Source organism: Helianthus annuus, chromosome 12 (genome assembly GCF_002127325.2).
Source record: "Helianthus annuus cultivar XRQ/B chromosome 12, HanXRQr2.0-SUNRISE, whole genome shotgun sequence".
Classification (NCBI taxonomy): Eukaryota; Viridiplantae; Streptophyta; class Magnoliopsida; order Asterales; family Asteraceae; genus Helianthus; species Helianthus annuus.
In genome coordinates this window covers 147,402,555-147,421,291 of record NC_035444.2, presented here as the reverse complement: position 1 = coordinate 147,421,291, position 18,737 = coordinate 147,402,555, and the positions used below count along the sequence as shown (strand labels likewise).

Below are 18,737 nucleotides of genomic sequence, written 5' to 3'. Positions count from 1 at the left end.
TAGGTTGTTAGTGATTGGATGCTTTTGTCACGAACCTCATCCTTTTGCATTCGAACTTCATCAAGTTGGTTCCGTTTTTGCATCTCCATTTGCATGCTTTTTAGCATCTCCATCATCTCGTTTCCACCCGAAGACCCCCCTTGTTCTTGACCCGTTTGATATTGTTTTTGATAGCCTTGGTTGTTCCCGCCTCGGTATCCACCTTGGTTATTGTAAGGTTGGCGTGAACCAAACTTACCTTGGCTACCTTGAAAGGTTGGGTTAGCTTGATTTGAAGGGTTCCCATACCGAAAGTTTGGGTGGTTCCTCAACCCGGGGTGGTAAGTATTGGAGTTCATGTTGTTGTAGTTTCTACCACCCCCTCCTTGACCTTGAACCGCATGGACTTCTTCATATTGCCCTTCCACAATCCCTTGGCAATTTTCAGCCGCATGACCTATTTCATTACACAAAGCACAAACATCATAAATTTGGTTAGTAGTTTGAACATTACCATCATCTATGGCGTGCACTTGAGGTCGGGCAATGGCCGGTCATGCTCTCCTTGATGCTTGAGCTTTCCTCTTTGATGTAGTTGCCATGCTTTCCAAAAACTCCCAATCATCGTTCTCATAATTTGTACCAAAAGTCCCACCGGTAATGGACATTAAATCACGAGCATCTTCGGCACTCAACCCCTCGTGGAAGGCATTCATCAACTCCCACAATTCAATTCCATGGTGAGGGCAATTCTTTATCATCATATTGAATCGTTCAAATGCCTCATGAAACATCTCACCATGTTGTTGTTGGAAGCTTCTCAACCCCTTTCTTGCATCGTTGGTCTTTTGGGCGGTGTAAAACTCATCCAAGAAAGTTTGTTGCATCTCCCCCCATGTATATATGGATGCCGAAGGTAATGTGTAGAACCATTTCTTCGCCTTATCTTCCAAAGAAAATTGGAACAATACCAATTTAATATCGTCAGCCGAGAACCCTTGACTCCCAAGAGTGTTACAAATCGAGTCATAAGCCTCCAAATGAAAGTAAGGCTCCTCCGTTGCTAACCCCTTATATTTTGGTAAACTTTGCAAAGAATTGGTCCTCACTTCAAATGTCCCCCCTTGATCATTGTGAGGAATGACTACCGGTGAAGGGTTTTGAGCGATTACCGGCCTAAAATGCGCTTCGATGCCCCTCACATTTTCTCTAAGATGCTTCCTTGGTACACCGAACATACCTCTTGGAGGAATAGGACCCATTGGCCTTGATACTTGCCCTTGTGGTGCAATTGGTTGTTGAAACTGTTGTTGTCGCATCAGTGGGCGTTGAGGTGGTCTTTGAAATTGTGGTTGTACATTTTGCGGCCGGACTTGTTGCAATGGGATAGGATGTTGCATTGGTGGCCCTTGTGGTCTTGGCCGAATGTGTTGTGGTATGAGTTGTTGTTGTTGTGGCATTCCACCGACACTTGCCATCCCTTGAGATTGACTTTGCACATATCCAAATTCTCCTTGATCGCCATAACCCCCGTAAGCATACCCATCTTCATCATAACCCTCAAACTCCTCAAATCCTTCATCATACCCATCTCCTTGAATTCCCAACGATTGCCCAAATGGAAGGGTTGAATATTGAAAACCCGCTTGGTTCGATGGTCTGAATGTTGAAGTATCATGGACAATGGTTGAAATTGGTGCTATGGTATGGCTTGAATATGACGGACCCGCACCCGGGAAGAAATGGGATAATGGCGGTATAGTAGTGGAAGGGTTAAAGGTAATGGTTGGTTCTTCTTGAGTAGTAATGGGTTGTGTGGTGTTGGTTGGTGTAGTGTCATGAGGTGGAGTAGGAATTGTAGTGGAGTTTGGTATGGTTGTGTTTGGTGATGGTTGTGTTGAAGTAGGTATAAATGATGAGGTCGTTTGACCCGTTGTAGGTGGAATTTGTGAATCAGCCATGATGTTTCTTGGTGTAATTGGTGAAGTGGGTGAACCAATGATTCTATTTTCTCGTAGTAAAACCCTGGTTTGCCTTAGCGTTCTTTCGATTTCCGGATCAAATGACAATGGTGACGCTTTGTGAGAGCCTCTAGTATGCATGCACCTGTAGAACCTGCACACTAAACACACCAGTGTAAACCCGAAAATAACAAAGCAAAACTAACAAACTGACACACGTTGCGCACTACTCCCCGGTAACGGCGCCAAAATTTGACGTTTATGTCGTGGTACACCTAAATTTAATCCCAATAACAACTATAGATAGTGGTAAAGGGTATCGAACTCAGGGAGTATGTGGAAAGTGTGTTGATTTAATAGCTTTGCGAATTAACTACAATTAACCTAATTTGCAGAAAATAAAGTTCAATGATTTGGATTGTTGTTTTAGAAAAACTAAATTAATAACTAATTTCAAATAGAAGTTGATTGTTTAACAGATTAGGAGAGCAATGACCATCTTAGGATTCAGTTTCCTTTAACAATTGTGTGAAATTTCAACTAGAAAGAGTTACATAGACATAACACGTACATACATAATCGAAGTGATAAAAGGGAACAAAGTACTCGGATTTATAAATGCGAGGTTGTTTCCCGATGATCAATTAATCAACAACCAACCCTAACCCTTCCTGTGATATCTCGATTGCCAACGGCACCAAGAACGTACGATCAAGACTAGAAATTGCACTATCGATTAACAAACTACAAACAATTATGCATATACCATGATATTCAAGCAACGCAAGTTATCATTCTAGAAATTCATAAATAAACACATAAAAGTTCAAGATAAACCTTCACCTAAGATGATCACCGAGAGTTTTAGCCACACATAGCTTGGTGATTCATCATAACAAGTAGTTCAATGTTCATACAAATCGAAATCACAAACCGAATGTTAGAAATTGTTCCAAGCCAAGCAAAATCACCCAAAATCACCCCTATGCTGTTCTCCAATCGACCAATCATGAGAATACATGAAAAGACATCATAAAACTGCATAAATGATGGCAGTTACACTTTTCACGCAGCCTCCACCGTAACTTACGGCTCCACCGTAAGTTACGGTGGACATAGTTTTGTTGCGGTGAGTTTCTTCTGCTTTACGGTGGAATTCAGGCCAAAATCAGGTCCACCTAAAATTACGGTGGGACCGTAATTTACGGTGACAAGCTGATTGTTCTTCTTTGTTTCATCTTTTACTCCACACTCGACCCGTTCAACTCCAAACCCTCTAAAGCTGCATTTTTCTTCACTTTAAGCCACCAAACCGCACCTGAGACATAAGCAACAGTAGTTATCTAATTCGAGATAATTACACACTTAAATGAGGGATAAACTTGTCTTTTAACATCATAAAGGGTTGTCCAATGGACCACCCGTCAATCGCACGATCGTGCCAATAAAGTGCACGACCGTTCACTTTTAAATTACGTTGCACCATACTTTTGTGACATCAGCAGAGTTGACTGGTCTTCGAGGTCGCACGACCGTTCCTTGGGACGCACGACCGTTCACTTCCGGAATCATGTTGCACGGACGACTGCACTGGAGGTGCAGTTCCGGGGTTTGGCTGAACATCAGATCCGCACGGGGTGCAATCAGACGCACGCCCGTGCATTACCGGGATAAACTTGAACGCCGAGTCGCACCCTCGTTCACTGCCGGGATGGTCTGCATTTATCGGAGATGCACGATCGTGCATTAGGTCGCACGGCCGTTCCCTTGCCCAGATCCGAATTCTAACAGAATGTACGCAGCTTTGTCGTTTCATCCGGAAAGTCCTCGTTTTCACTATCATCTTGTCTGGTATGCTATTTTAGGCCTGTAAACAAAAGTATACTTGATTAAATATCTGAATGACGGTTTTACGGCCGAAAACGCATAAAATGGGGAAAAAATGGGAGACTAAAATATGTGTAAATTAGCGAATATCAAATCTCCCCACAATTGAACCTTGCTTGTCCTCAAGCAAGCTAAACTAAAATGCAATAAAAGATAGAATCAAACAAGAACGATAATTTACACACTATTTATTGAAACAACTACAAACGGTTAGCCGGTTTTTCGAAAGACAACATCAAATGAATCAAACCAAACAAGCATATGCAAATATATGTAGATAACCTAAAAGCCGTGACTTCACTTTCGATTGACTTCACACAACTCACAATGTTCACACACCTCGGTTTTATTTATGAAACATACATAAAATGTGTATGTGCAAACACTCAATGCCTCGTCAATGAAATGTGTAATATCATAAGCTTGTCATAAGATCTCGTCTCCACCAACTAACATGCGAAAAAGAGTAAATCAAGAGGTCTTTACGAGGTGTAACGTTAGGCTTGGGCGAAGGGTATGGAAATGGATATTTAAAGTGGCGAAATGGTTAAAACTCGGTAGTTACGTTTAACAAGCGCAATACAACAAAACTATACATACAAACGCCTTAAAAAGGGCGACTTATGCGACAACGAGCTCATAAACAATATTTCATCATTTTATCATTCAAAAATGCTCGAATTTCGTCTACTTCACCCTATTTTAGGGTGTTTTATTTTCTGTTTTTTTTTTTTTGCAAACTAATGGATTTATACAATGAATAATAAACTATAATAAGCGCAAGTTAAATGATTACTTTGACCGAGTTTCAACACTAAAAGGTTTAAAACATAAAAAGGCTAAATATGGCTAAGTGGGCGATAATATTGGGTAGACAAAGGTAAACGGGAAGGCTCGACATGGTTAATCCTAAAGGGTAATGTAAGGTTTACGGGAAACACAACACAAAGAACAAGGCTAACAACAAAGGGGTTATCTAAGTGCCTCTATCACTTCTACACAATTCCGCAAGTTCATGGTCTTAACAAGCATGCTAGTGACAAGTTCTAAATTACACATGACATCCGGCTCACTCCTACTCCAAAATGAACAAATATATAACAATTTCAAGGCTCGAATATGCTCACTTAACGGAAGGAATGGGTAAAAGTGTGAAAACTATCATGCAAGTCTTTCTTTGTTTGTCACGCTTTCCAGTTTTCTTTTTCAAAATTTATTTTGCTTGTCGAGTTTTTATCATGTCCAAAGCTCTCTAAAACACAACCAACCGGTTTATTTACTAAAATATATACAAAATACAGATATTTTTGAATGATTTTTTTTCTGATTTTTTTAGAGGACAAACAAAGTTAACAAAGTTAACCCCCTCCCCATACTTGAACTTCGCATTGTCCCCAATGCGAAACCCGAAATATAGAGAAAAAGGATAATAGTACTCCCCTCAAGATGATTTCTGATGAAACGAGACTTCCAAGCTGTATTCCGTGGTGTGCTCCGATCCAAGATATGCTTACCAAAATCTGCAAGTATGTCACAAGGCACAGCAAAACAAAACAGAAGCATAGGGAATATAAACTCAAACAAACCATAATGTACATAAATATAAGTACTAAGTATCCAAACATAGACAAAACAAACTAACTGAAGTGTCTGAAAATAAAAATACATAACCGAGGGTGTTTGAAACAGTAATCAAAATGACCACCCGAAAAATAAAGTACTAAATCATGATAACCACCAAGAAACGACTCCAACAACTACTCGTCGTCATCACCAGCATCATCTCTCGTGAAGGACGGGCCTGCATCTCCATAACCAGGTGGGTTCCAGGGTGGGAACTATGGAGGATGCTGAAAGTAGTCGGGATAAGCATGATGCATCTCCCCGAACAGGTATGAGAACCCAGCTTGCACTCCTTGGTAAAAGTTGTCCTGGTTTGCCCTGATCTGATCCTGAGTAGCCCTAATCTGGTCCTGACTATTCCTAATCTGGTCAATATAAACCCCATGCTGCTCCTGTCTAACCTGCATTTGTTGGAACTGCTGGTAGAACTCAGGGTAAGAGGGGATGCCCTCGGGCCACTCCTGGTGGTGGTAGCCATGATGCTGCGGTGAATCTGGTGGCTGGTGTGGTGGTGTCTGTGGCTGGTGCTGCCCGTGCTGCTCCTCCATGTCTATATCCTCATCCTCTGCTGGAAGTGGGGGCAACGGGTCCCAAACCTCGTTGTTGAGCCCCCTCAACCTATCCCCATGATCCCATTTCTGCGATAACCCCCATCGCCTTCAACGAACGGATGTCAACAAATACGCCCCCAGTCACCATCGTAAGACCCTCAACTACCTCGTCCGTCATCAACCCCATGCCATATGCGATCTGAGTCACATACTGACCCCCATGAATCTGACTGTTGGGGGTGCGACCGGAACTATTCATGAAATACTCAGCCATTCGTGCAACGAAGTTTATATGTGCCCCCTCCGCTAGCGCATATAGAAAAATAAGATCCGGTGTTGGACAGTTGCCTAAATGTCCATGCGGCCGCAGATGGTGTGGCTGAATATATGGTGCATCACTCGGTGCAAAGGGTCTTTCAATCGTGAGGCTTTAGACATCCTCGGGGCGTAAGGGTCTCCAACCGCAAATTTGTGCCCAAAAGTCGCCCCGATCAACTTTGTTGGGGAAGGTGAACTCATCTGAGAAGAACTCGGAATCCATATCCTCGTCGGTGTAGATTCCAAGTCTTCGCCCCAACCTTCCCACCGTCCAATTATGCCAACGACCGCCCAGTCTGAAATTTACCCTCTTTTGTGGCGGAAGTTGGGGACTTTATGCGCTTTAGGCTTCTCGTATGAATACGTGGCGAAAAACTCAAGTGTAAGCTCTAGGTAAATTGGGCGGTTGATATTGACTAGACGCGCAAGTGGGACCGTCAACATGTTTTCTAGATGGTCACGCTGATTTAGTTCAGCCATGACATCCCAATCAAGCCTCCTAGGAACACAAACTACCCTCGCCTTCTCCATAAGGCATCACGTTTTGGGATACAAAGAGCCTCTCTTTCATCGTTGGGGTTAAACTGCAAGAAGGGGTGATCCATCTGCATAAGGAATATCATTAGAATAGAGGGAACAGGAAAAATTTCACTCAAAAACAGCAGAACGCACAATTATGAAGATTCTGTTATGCTGATCTGGGCAAAGGGCACGGGCGTGCGACATGGCGCACGGCCATGCGTCACCGAGAACGAGCAATAGTGGCCGGTGTTTGTCGTATCCGCACGGCGTGCGACCAACGGCACAGTCGTGCAACACCGAGCCAACAACGATCAATCGTGAACAACCCGCAACCGCACGGACCGTGCCACAGGGGGAACGATCGTGCGACGCCGATTCTGCAGATTTCGAACCCCTGAACTATGAACAGCCTGATTTTTGCAAAATTTCAACAAGTTTTGGGCCAACAGTGGTCGGAAGGTTAACCAGGTGTTCACGAGATACAAGATTTTAGCAAGGGCTAGGGTTTCGATTTGTTTATGAAGAGAACCCTAGAGAATCCTTGAAGAATCGAACTAATCTAGCCTAGAACACGAGTGGAACAGAAAATCGGAGAGGAAAAACATACCGTGCGAGAAGATGGTGCAATTTTGGGTGAATATCGTTCTGGAACGGCTGCAGCAGTTTAGGGTTCGCGAAAATGAAAGTGGGGCTGCAGATGAGGGTATTTATACAGCCAATGACCAAACTGCCATTGACTTTTCGCACGGGCGTGCGACAGATCGCACAGTCGTGCGTCGCCGAACACTTGTCACTCTGGCACGTTGATCTCGGAACTGCACCGGGGGTGCGACTCGAGGTGCCGGCCTAGCCGCAAACGCATGGTCGTGCGTTCCACAGAACGGGCGTGCCACAGCTGCAGATGTGTCTGTTTACTGCAGAATGCAGTTTCCGCAGCCGTTTTTGCCGTTTTTCACCATTTTTACCATCCGCAACATGTTTTAACAATTTTCCCATGTAGACCCTTCACTCGGCACGTACAAAAAATGTACAAACTAATGGAAACTACCAAGCACTCCTAAATTACGCTAAAACTAGAAAAACACATAAAAAGACGATACTACCCCTAAAGCGCTTTTGACGCTCTTGCTACATTTTTGATCCGCGAGTCAGTAGCGTAGACTCTCTCCTCCCCACACTTATGATGTGCGCGGGGTTTGGAGCTCGATAACCTCGACCGCCGACTCTATCGGCCCGGCAACGTACAACTTCAATCGGTGACCATTCACCTTGAAAAGAACGCCATCTGCGTTCTCTATTGCAACAGTACCATACGGAAATACCTCTTTAACTGTGTATGGTCCTGTCCAACGTGAATGAAGCTTCCCTGGAAATAAGCGCAACCGCGAGTTGTAAAGAAGAACAAGATCGCACGCTTGGAATTCTTTGTGGTCCTTCAAGCGTTTGTCATGCAATCTCTTCATGCGCTCTTTTTACAACACGGAGCTTTCATAAGCGTGTTGTCGCAGCTCTTCTAATTCATGAATCTGGAGAAACCGGGCTTCACCTCCGGTTTTTAAGTCCAGATTTGCGGTTTTTAGAGCCCACATCGCTTTATGCTCCAACTCCACCGGTAAATGGCATGCCTTTCCGTAAACAAGCCTAAAGGGAATAGTCCCAATAGGCGTCTTGTAAGCCGTACGGAAAGCCCAAAGTGCCTCATCAAGCTTATCCGACCAATCCTTACGGTTTGCACCTACCGACCGCTCAAGGATTCTCTTCAGCCCCCAGTTCGTGACTTCCACCTGCCCGCTTGTCTGTGGATGATAGGGCGTGGATAAACGGTGATGCACACCGTAACGGGACAAAGCTCTCTCGAGCTGAGTATTGCAAAAATGCGTCCCTCTGTCACTGATAAGCGCTTTCGGAGCGCCAAACCGGGCAAATAAGCTTTTCAGAAATGTCACGACCACCCTGGCATCATTGGTGGGTAAGGCCTGTGCCTCCGCCCACTTTGATACATAGTCAACTGCAACCAGGATGTACTTATTACCTCGTGAGGGGGGAAATGGTCCCATGAAGTCTATCCCCTAGATATCAAAGACTTCACAAACTTGAATCCAGTTCTGAGGCATTTCATCACGTGCCGATATATTTATCGCCCTCTGGCAGGCATCGCACGCTCTAACCCAACTCTGCGCATCACGAAATATAGTCGGCCAATAAAACCCGGAATCCAGCACCTTCTTGGCGGTGAAATTGGCTCCATGGTGGCCTCCAGTAGGTCCCTCGTGACAATGGCGCGTAATATCGGTCGCCTCCTTCCCTGAAACACACCTCCTAATCACCTGATCTGCACCAACCCGAAACAAGTAAGGGTCATCCCAAATGTAGTGCTTGACATCCGAAAAGAATTTCCTCTTTTGCTAGTGAGTCAACCCTTTAATTAGAATCCCGCAAGCAAGATAGTTCGCAAAGTCGGCGAAACATGGCGACTCATCGCATATCTCAACACCCATCAAAGACTCGTGTGGGAAATTGTCATTTATGGAATCCCAACGCGTGTCCTTGACGTCTCCATGCTCCAACCGAGATAGATGGTCAGCCGCTACATTCAACGCACCCTTTTTATCCTGAATTTCGATATCGAACTCTTGCAGCAACAAGATCCATCTAATGAGACGCGGTTTAGCGTCCTGTTTGCTGAAAAGATATCTGATGGCTGCGTGATCAGTATACACAACAGTTTTCGAAAGCACCAAATACCATCTAAATTTGTCAAATGCAAAAACAACTGCCAAGAGCTCTTTTTCAGTCGTGGTGTAATGCTCCTGAGCGTCGTGAAGAGTCTTGCTCGCATAATAGATCGGGTGAAAGTGATTTTCTTTCTTCTGTCCTAACACGGCCCCTATAGCGAAATCGCTCGTGTCGCACATAATTTCAAACGGTAGACTCTAGTCAGGCGCAACTAAAATAGGGGCCTCGATCAACTTCTGCTTGAGAAGGTCAAAGGCTCTCAAGCAATCATCTCCAAATATGAACGGAGCGTCTTTCTCTAACAGACGGGTCATGGGCCTAGTGATCTTTGAAAAATCCTTGATGAATCGCCTATAGATTCCCGCATGACCAAGAAAGCTCTGTATCGCTCTCACAGAGGTGGGCGGTGGAAGTCGTGATATGATATCCAATTTGGCTGGATCGACCTCCATACCAGCATGCGAAATCTTGTGTCCCAGAACTATGCCCTCCTTCACCATGAAGTGGCATTTTTCCTAGTTCAGGACCAGATTCGTCTCCTCGCACCTTTTAAACATCCTTTTCAAATTTTCCAAACAATGATCGAAGGAATCCCCAAATACCGAAAAGTCATCCATGAAAACCTCCATGGAATCCTCGATCATATCATGAAAAATTGCAACCAAGCATCTCTGGAAGGTCGCCGGTGCATTGCATAACCCAAAAGGCATACGCATGTAGGCGAATGTGCCAAAAGGGCAAGTAAAGGTAGTCTTCTCCTGATCCTCAGGAGCGATGGGAATTTGAAAGTACCCCGAAATCCCGTCCAAGAAACAGTAATATGACTTCCACGACAGACGTTCCAACATCTGGTCAATGAATGGAAGCGGGAAGTGATCCTTGCCAGTAGCATCATTGAGTTTGAGGTAGTCAATGCAAACTCGCCACCCAGTGACGGTACGGGTAGGAATCAGCTCATTCCTATCATTCGGGACTACTGTAATGCCACCTTTCTTGGGTACTACCTGCACTGGACTCACCCACACAGAGTCAGATATAGGAGAATTCAATCCGGCATCCAACAACTTAATCACCTCCTTCTTTACCACATCCTGCATGTTTGGATTCAACCGCCTATGAGGCTGTGCACATGGCTTGTACTCGTCTTCCATAAGAATCTTGTGAGTACAAAAAGAAGGATTGATGCCTTTGATATCCATAATCTTCCATGCTAGTGCTTTCTTATGAAGTCGCAAAACACTAAGCAGTCTGCTTCTTTCCTCGTTCGTCAAGGATGATGAGATAACAACCGGCAAACGGCGCCTCATCTAGAAATGCATATTCCAAATGGGGCGGAAGCTCCTTAAGCTCCAAAGACGGTGGATCTTCAACCGACGGCTTCGACCTTTCTTCATTCTCACAATCGATTTCTGTAAACTGATCCGAACTCTGGGAACCATCATCACCAATCTGATAGTCTGGCTGCTCGAAATCGTGGCCCTCCTGTGTAATGCCATCTAGGTCCCCACACAACAGATGTGTGTCCAAATCAATCTCCTCAATCGTGCCCTGGAAATGTGTGCTCACATACGTGTCGACAATGTCAACATAGTATAGCGCATCATCCTGACTCTGCGGGTGCTGCATTGACCGCTTGATATCAAAGGTCACATGCTCATCATTCACTCGGAGTGTAATCTGCCCTGCAGCTACATCTACAATGGTCCGAGCAGTATTCAAGAACGGACGTCCGAGAATCAAAGGCACCCTAGAGTCCTCATCCATATCCAGGATAACAAAATCCACGGGAAACACAAACTTGTCAATCTTGACAAGCATATTCTCCACAAATCCACGTGGATACTTGATAGAACGGTCTGCAAGTGGAATGCTCATACGAGTAGGCGACGGCTCACCTAGATCCAACTTGGTAAAAACCTTATAGGGCATAAGGTTTATACTCGCTCCCAAATCAGCCAATGCATGGCTAACAGACATATTTCCGATTAAACAAGGAAGCGTGAAACTGCCAGGATCTCCCATTTTTGTGGGTAGACGATTTTGAAGAATGGCAGAGCAGCTTTCGTTCATTACCACACAGGACATATCCTCAAGCTTCTGCTTATTCGAGAGGATATCCTTCAAGAACTTTGCATACTTCGGCATTTGGGCAAAGGCTTCAACAAACGGTATGTTTATATGCAGTTGCTTAAACATTTCAAGGAACTTACCGTATTGTTCTTCGTTCTTCTGTTTCTTCAGCCGGCCCGGATATGGAACTGGAGGAGTGTAATCCTTGACTGGGTCCTACACTTGTGATGTACTTTGCTGGGCGCAGCCTATCTTGCACCTCGTCCGGTGTGTCAGTCGGGACCTTGTCAGTGATCGGTGGTGGGTCCGATATGGTAGGTCCTGTAGCCTTGCCACTCCTGGTCATAATCGCATTTACATGCCCGCGCGGATTTGGCTCTGTATTGCCTGGAAGACCACCTGGGGGTCTCTCCGACATCATCTTTGCCAGCTGACCAACGTGATTCTCGATATTCTGAATCGAGGCTTTCTGACTCCTCATTTCTCCCCCGTTAGCTAGAAAACGATCTTCGCTTTGTTGGTGTCGTTTTTCAGAGCTAGAAAGAAGCTGAGCCATCATTTCCTCCAGCTTAGAACTTGATTGAGGGGCTTGTTGCTGGGAACTACTCCCGGCACCCTGATTCTGATATGAATATGGACGGGGCTGGAAAGATTGATTATAAGGCTAAAATTGCTGACCTTGAGCCTGCTGCGGCGCTGGAGCGCGCTGGGCAAATCCTAACGGGTTTTGATTACCCGTATTCGCTCGCCACCTAAAATTTGGGTGATTTCTCCATCCGGGGTTGTACGTGTTGCTGTAAGGATTGTTCTGCGGCCTCACCTGATTACTCACAAAATCTACTTCTTTTTTACCCTCATATACAACTCCCTGAAAGCATGCACCAGGCTCGTGTGACACTCCACACTGGTCACATCCTGAGCTAGCCTGTGCAGCGGTCTGGGACTTGTCAAATTTCGCTGAAAGAGCCGAGATTTGTGCAGTAATGGTTCATGCTGTAGTCGTCCACAGCATGAACTCCTGGGCGAGAAGATGATGATGATGTCCGGCTTCTATCTCCTGCCCGATGCAAGCCAGACTTCAACGCAGCTTTTTCTATGATATCATATGCTTCGTTCGGCGTCTTTGTTCCTAGATCGCCTCCTGCATTCATATCTAATCTCTCCAGCGTGTCGTAATTAAGCCCTTAATAGAACGTCAAGACCAACTGTCTTTCGGAGAAGCCATGATGTGGAACATCAAGTAATAAGTCTTTGAATCTCTCCCAAGCCGCGTGCAACGACTCCCCCTCGTCTTGGCGAAAAGTCGCGATCCGATTTCTCAACTTGGTTGTTTTCTCAGGCGGGAAGTATTTCTACATGAATAGCTCTGCCAGCTCATTCCAGGTCCTGATGGACCCACTTGGAAGCGACATAAGCCAAGCTCTGGCTTTGTCCCGCAATGAGAACGGAAACAACCTTAACCTAACAGCATCTTCCGAAACATCCCGAATCTTGAATGTCGAACAAACCTCGAGAAAAGAAGCGATATGTCGTCCGGGATCCTCATGCTCACGTCCGTCAAACTGCACCGAATTTTGCACCATATTAATAATACTAGATTTAATTTCAAAAGTAGGTGCATCTATAGTAGGTCTAATAATACTCGGCTGCAGGCCTTCACGTCCGGGCTGATTTGATTCATTTAAAGGTCCCTCGTCGTCCGCCATGATGATGTGTCCTTCGTCGTCCCCTGAGCTTTCGTCTTCAGAAAGTATCACCGGCTCGTCAATTGCGTTTGCAATGCGTTGTGCAATGATACGTGCCCTTTCTCACAGCCTCCTACTTCTCCTAAGATTATGCGCTGGTTCATCAGGCGGCTCAGCAACAGCGGGCGCGGGAGTTGAGGACATCAACCTGCAAACGAAAATTAGACACAGTGAATATTTTATTAATATAATAATGTTGTTTTTTTTTTGCTGAAAAGAAACAGAATATATATAAAAGTGGGCTGGAAATTTTATAAAAATTCGAAATTGGGCCCAAAATTTTATAAAAATTAAAATAACTAAAATAATCAAATCGGCTAGTATGAAAATAATTTTTCGGAGCCGAAAATTTAAAGAATAATTGAATAAATAAATCCAGATTCAAACAAATAAATGGAACAAAAATTTACAAGTGTACAAGACAATCTCAAAAATGATTAAAATGAATTAAAATCAAGAAATATTAACAAATAAATAAATAAATCACTTGGATCCGACTCGCCTTTAGTGTAACCTTTGATTATTTCCGCACTTTTGCACTTTTTAAGAGATTATCTTAGTTATTGTAGTAGGCCCCTCATTTGAAGGTGACGTTACCATCAACCCAGTAGTTTGAGTCAGCAATGATACAATCCTAAAGGGTCCGATTATTGAAAGATAATTAATTAAGTTATTAATGCATAATATGGTAGGCCCCTCTTTTGAAGGTGACGTTACTCTCGGCTAAGTAGTCTGAGTCAGCAGGGATACAGTCCTAAGTAGCCGGGCTAAAGTTTTAATAGTAGTTTACATATGAGGGGATCAAAGAGTTTGGACCCCCGCCATCCAATACCATTGGGTATTGAAGGAGGTCCTACTAAATTTGACCCAGGTCCTTGCAGGATCTATACACTGAACAATGGCAAGACTCTTACCAAACCATTCCCTTAACCCCCGACCAGGTAGCCAACATATCTCCATATAGATCGTGGAGATATGAATGGTGAAAATATTTTATTTTATATAGACAGTAAAATAATGCCAAGACACCACGGACAAATGATAAGGAAGAATCACCTTCAACATATGAAACTAGTTATTAAAGTCATTAATATATAACCAAATAAAAAGTGCGAAAAGATTAAAAATAAAAAGTATTACACTAAATGCTAGTCTTCACTAAGTGATGTAAGAGACTTAGGCAAACATGGCCTTTGATTGTCAAGAACTGTTACGATCAATCTTGGATCCCGAGACGACTCACACACTCTATGATGGATGATGGATGATGGTGGTGGATGATGGTGTTGTGGTGGTGGTGGAGTGTAGGTGAAGTGTGAGAGAGGTGGTGTGCCAAGGGATGATTTGCAAATGAGCCAAGCACCCATATTTATAGCCTGAACAGAAGCTCGGGCATGGCCCCGTGTCCATTTGGCACGGCCCCATGTCCATCCCTCTTCTCTTTCTTCATTAATTACAGTTTGTCTACATTAGTTGACCACGCCCCCGTATCCGCTGGGCACGACCGCGTGTGCAGAAGAGTATCTGTACTATCAAGATTTCCTCAGATTCTGCGAATCTTAGAGTTGACCACGGCCCCGTGTCCACTGGGCACGCCCCCGTGGTGGGTGATAGAAGCTTCTACAACTTTGTCTTTTCTGATGACACTTGGGCACGCCCCCGTGCTCATTGAGCACGGGGCGTGTTCAGCCTTCTGTTCTCTTGTTTTTGCTTGGGAAGATGTTGTCGAGGGGTCGGGCATGCCACGTTTGTTCCTTTTCTTGTATTTATGTTAGATTCAGCTGTCTTTTTGCTTCTTTTGTTCATTTGAGCTCATTTAATCCTGAAAATACAAAAGGAAGACAAAAACACACTTTTTCCAACATTAGTACTAAAAAAGGGTTAGTATTATGCCACAATTGATGTAATTTATATGTTGCATTTTATACACATCAAATACCCCCACACTTGAATCTTTGCTTGTCCTCAAGCAAAACTCTTTATAATGTGGCTTTTCACTCCTAAATGGAATGGGTTGAAGAGAAGGTTTTTGGGCTTGTCATACAGTGTCGGGATTCCAAGATTTTTATTAGGTTTTATTTTTATTTTATTTACAATCCTATTCCTCATGATTTATTTAAAACATTACATAAGATAAATTACTTATTTGGGCATAACATGCCTTTTTAAAATTCCATTTATATACAAGTTCACAAACCTCACGGGGGATAACTCAACACTAGGCCGAAGATGTATTTTTGTGAATCAGTCGAGAGCGGCATGGAACTTACTCTTACCATAAGCTTGCCTAACAATCAGTCCTCCTCCTTTTTAACTATATACCTTTGTAAATATCAAGAGGACTTTTGGGGTGAAGGGTTAGGCTTGGGTTAAAGGTAGGTGGTTGGGTTAGTGGTTAGTAGAAAAAGGGCGAAAGGCGTAAAAAGCATCGGTTTTCGTAAGACTTTTTATTTTTCATAACTTTTTATTTTGATAAAGCATTTCTTTCAAACAAAGTTCTTTTTGACAAACTTGTTTGTTAATTTCTTTTGGCTTCATTATCAATTTTTTTTTATAAGGAAGTCATAAGAAAAACCGAGCTTTGTTACTAAAATAAAGGGTTTAAAATAAAAAGGTTTTGGTGGGTAAAAGAGTGTTTGTTTTGGGTTAAGAAATGAAAAGGTTTAGGCTCAAAGGGGTTAACTAGGGGGGTTTTGGGCAGGTGGTAAAAAAAAAATAATGGTGTAGAAATAAAAAGGGTTAGTTCTAATGCCTCCATCATTTACTTACTAGGGTTTAAGTTGGTAAGGACCGGGAATGTATCGTCGTGGCAAGTTCTAGAGTTGTAAGAAACCAAGCGGCTATTCACACAAGAAACGAAAAATGAGCATATAGCTTAAAGATATGTATTTGTATGCTCATTAAAGGCTCAAAACTCACTTTTGTGGGAATGGGTTTTCTATATGATCAAGTATATATAATCAAATTTTAACTAGATTTGTCATGCCGTTTCATAATTTTCTTATGTTGGTTCTTTTTATCACGACGCTATCGGTTGTAAATTTGTAAAAACATAACCTTTTTAAAACTTGTAATTCTCAACTTAAACCAAGACAAGTAAAAAAATGAAAATTTTGAAAAAATTTGGGGTGATTAGCCGTTCCAATAGAGTTTTGTTTAAGGCTTGTGATTAGGACTTGCAAAAAAATTCAAGTTTTTAGCATCCCCCCCCACACTTAAATTACACATTGTCCTCAAAATGTCCCAAAATAAGTTTTTAGGTTGATTGAATGTGTAAAAAGTTGTGAAAAAGCAAAAATTTATGTTACTTGGCGTCTGGACACGGCCCCGTGGTGTCCGGGCACGGCCCCGTGTTCAGATCGCCAGTAACAGAAATTAGTAAAAAGAAACAAAAGCCTGGGCACGGGGGCATGTTCAGTGAGCACGCCCCGTGTCCATTTACCTGAACTGGGCATTTCTTGCAGATTGTGCAGCACAGGGCCGTGTTGGGTGGGCACGGCCCGTGCTGAACTTGCTGTAACGAAGAAAAATTTCAGGAAGTTCTGTTTTTTGTGCATGGGGTGCTGGTGCAAGTTTCCCTTGTTATCATTCACCATCTTGAGTGTGTTTTATTCCTAAAAATTAAAACTAAATTAGAAAACATAAAAATTAATCTAAGCTAAACTAAGGATAGTTCCGCGGAATGTCTCCGTGGTGCGCCACGTTTATAAGGGTCCTTGGCTAGACCCAAAGCCAGTCATATGCTACTCAAGCGGGATGTGTTACATCCCATGTTGCACAGTCGGAGAGCATCATCCAAACTTGAGTCTATGACCTTCATGTAATTGACCAGATCGTCGTCTTCTATTCTCTTTCCAACTCCAAACTTCATTTCCTTGTTTCCAATCCTCAATGTTAGTGTTCCACCATTCATGTCTACTACTGCGTGGGCCGTAGCTAGGAAGGGTCTTCCTAAGATGAGTGGTACTTCGGTATCTTCCTCCATATCTTGTATGACAAAGTCGGCTGGGAAAACGAATTCGCCTACCTTGACTAATAGATTTTCAGCGATACCTTATGGATATTTTACGGACCTATCGGCGAGTTGTATGCTCATTTTTGTAGGGCTTTTTTTCCTAGGCTGAGTCGGTTGAACATTGATGCGGGCATGAGGTTTATACTAGCCCCGAGATCATCTAGTGCATTACGAATGGGGGATTCCCCATTCGAACAAGGGATTGTGAAGCTTCCAGGATCGATCTTCTTTTGCGGGAGTTTGTTGAGTAGCAAGGCGGAGCATTCTTTGCTTAAATTAACTAATTGCAATGATTCAATTTTCCTTTTATTAGTGAGGAAGTCCCAAATAAATTTTGAATATTTCGGCATTTGGGTTAGGACTTCAATAAATGGAATATTAACATGCAATTGTTTTAGTAATTTTTCAAACTTTGTGAATTGCTCATCGGTCTTTTGACGGACTAGCCGACCGGGGTATGGAATCGGAGGATTCTTGGTCGGTTCTTGATTTGGTGTAGGAGCCGTCTCTTGTTGGAGTGTTGGCGAAGTTGTGGACTGGCTAGACCGGCTCGTTTCAGTTGAAGGCAATGGGGCCTCTTCGGGGCCCACGGTACGGTTTCTCAATGTGATGATATGTACTTGTGCCCTTGGGTTGGTTTTGGTATTACTTGGTAATGCGCCTTGTGGTCTCTCGGAGAAATTTTGAGCTGTTCGATTCCAATTGTTGAAATCGATCCGAGTTTTTCTTTTCGGTGTCGGAGATGAGGCGAGATACAGTATCTTCAAGCCTCCCTCATCCCCCTTGTTGTTGAGAGAAACTTTGTGACTCGTTTCTTGGTTGCTGAAAGTTTGTTCGTTGGTTTAGATTTTGTTGGTTACTATTATTGCTGGGTTCTCTCCAACCAAGGTTGGGGTGGTTACGCCATCCTTGGTTGTAGGTACCCGTTGGAGGACCCGACGGCCTAGGTCTATTATCAATGTAGTTTACCGTTTCTGTTTGATCATCTAATTCTTTCACACAACTCCAATTTTCATGTGGCCCACCACACCCTTCACAAGCCATAACCGAGGCCGCTTTTGTCATTTCTAACTTTTTGATTTTTGAAGAAAGGGCCTCAATTTGGGCTTGTAAAGAAGTGCTTTCGTCAACCTTATGGGCGCCCGGGGCACTAGATTTATTGCCTCGGGGAGTGTGCCACTGAAAATTGGTTTGAGCAATTTCCTCAATTTGATTATAAATTTCATTTAGGCGACGATTACCTAAAAGTCCCCCGGAGCTAGAGCCGAGTGTTTGTCTTGTGTGTGGCAACAATCCATTGTAGAAAGTGGATACTTGTTGCCAAACCGCA

At 43.5% G+C, this 18,737-nt stretch overlaps 1 protein-coding gene and 1 non-coding gene across 2 annotated transcripts; one reads left to right on the top strand and one right to left on the bottom strand.

Moving 5' to 3' along the window:
• The first annotated feature begins 711 nt into the window (after positions 1-711).
• Positions 712-817, top strand: LOC118485222. Its single transcript, XR_004875527.1, has one exon. It is a non-coding gene; the product is annotated as a small nucleolar RNA R71 (small nucleolar RNA).
• A 9,999-nt stretch (positions 818-10,816) lies between these two features.
• Positions 10,817-11,722, bottom strand: LOC110893421. The gene has a single exon (XM_022140531.1). The coding sequence runs from the start codon at positions 11,720-11,722 to the stop codon at positions 10,817-10,819; it is 906 nt and encodes a 301-aa protein (XP_021996223.1).
• Between the last annotated feature and the right edge of the window lie 7,015 nt (positions 11,723-18,737).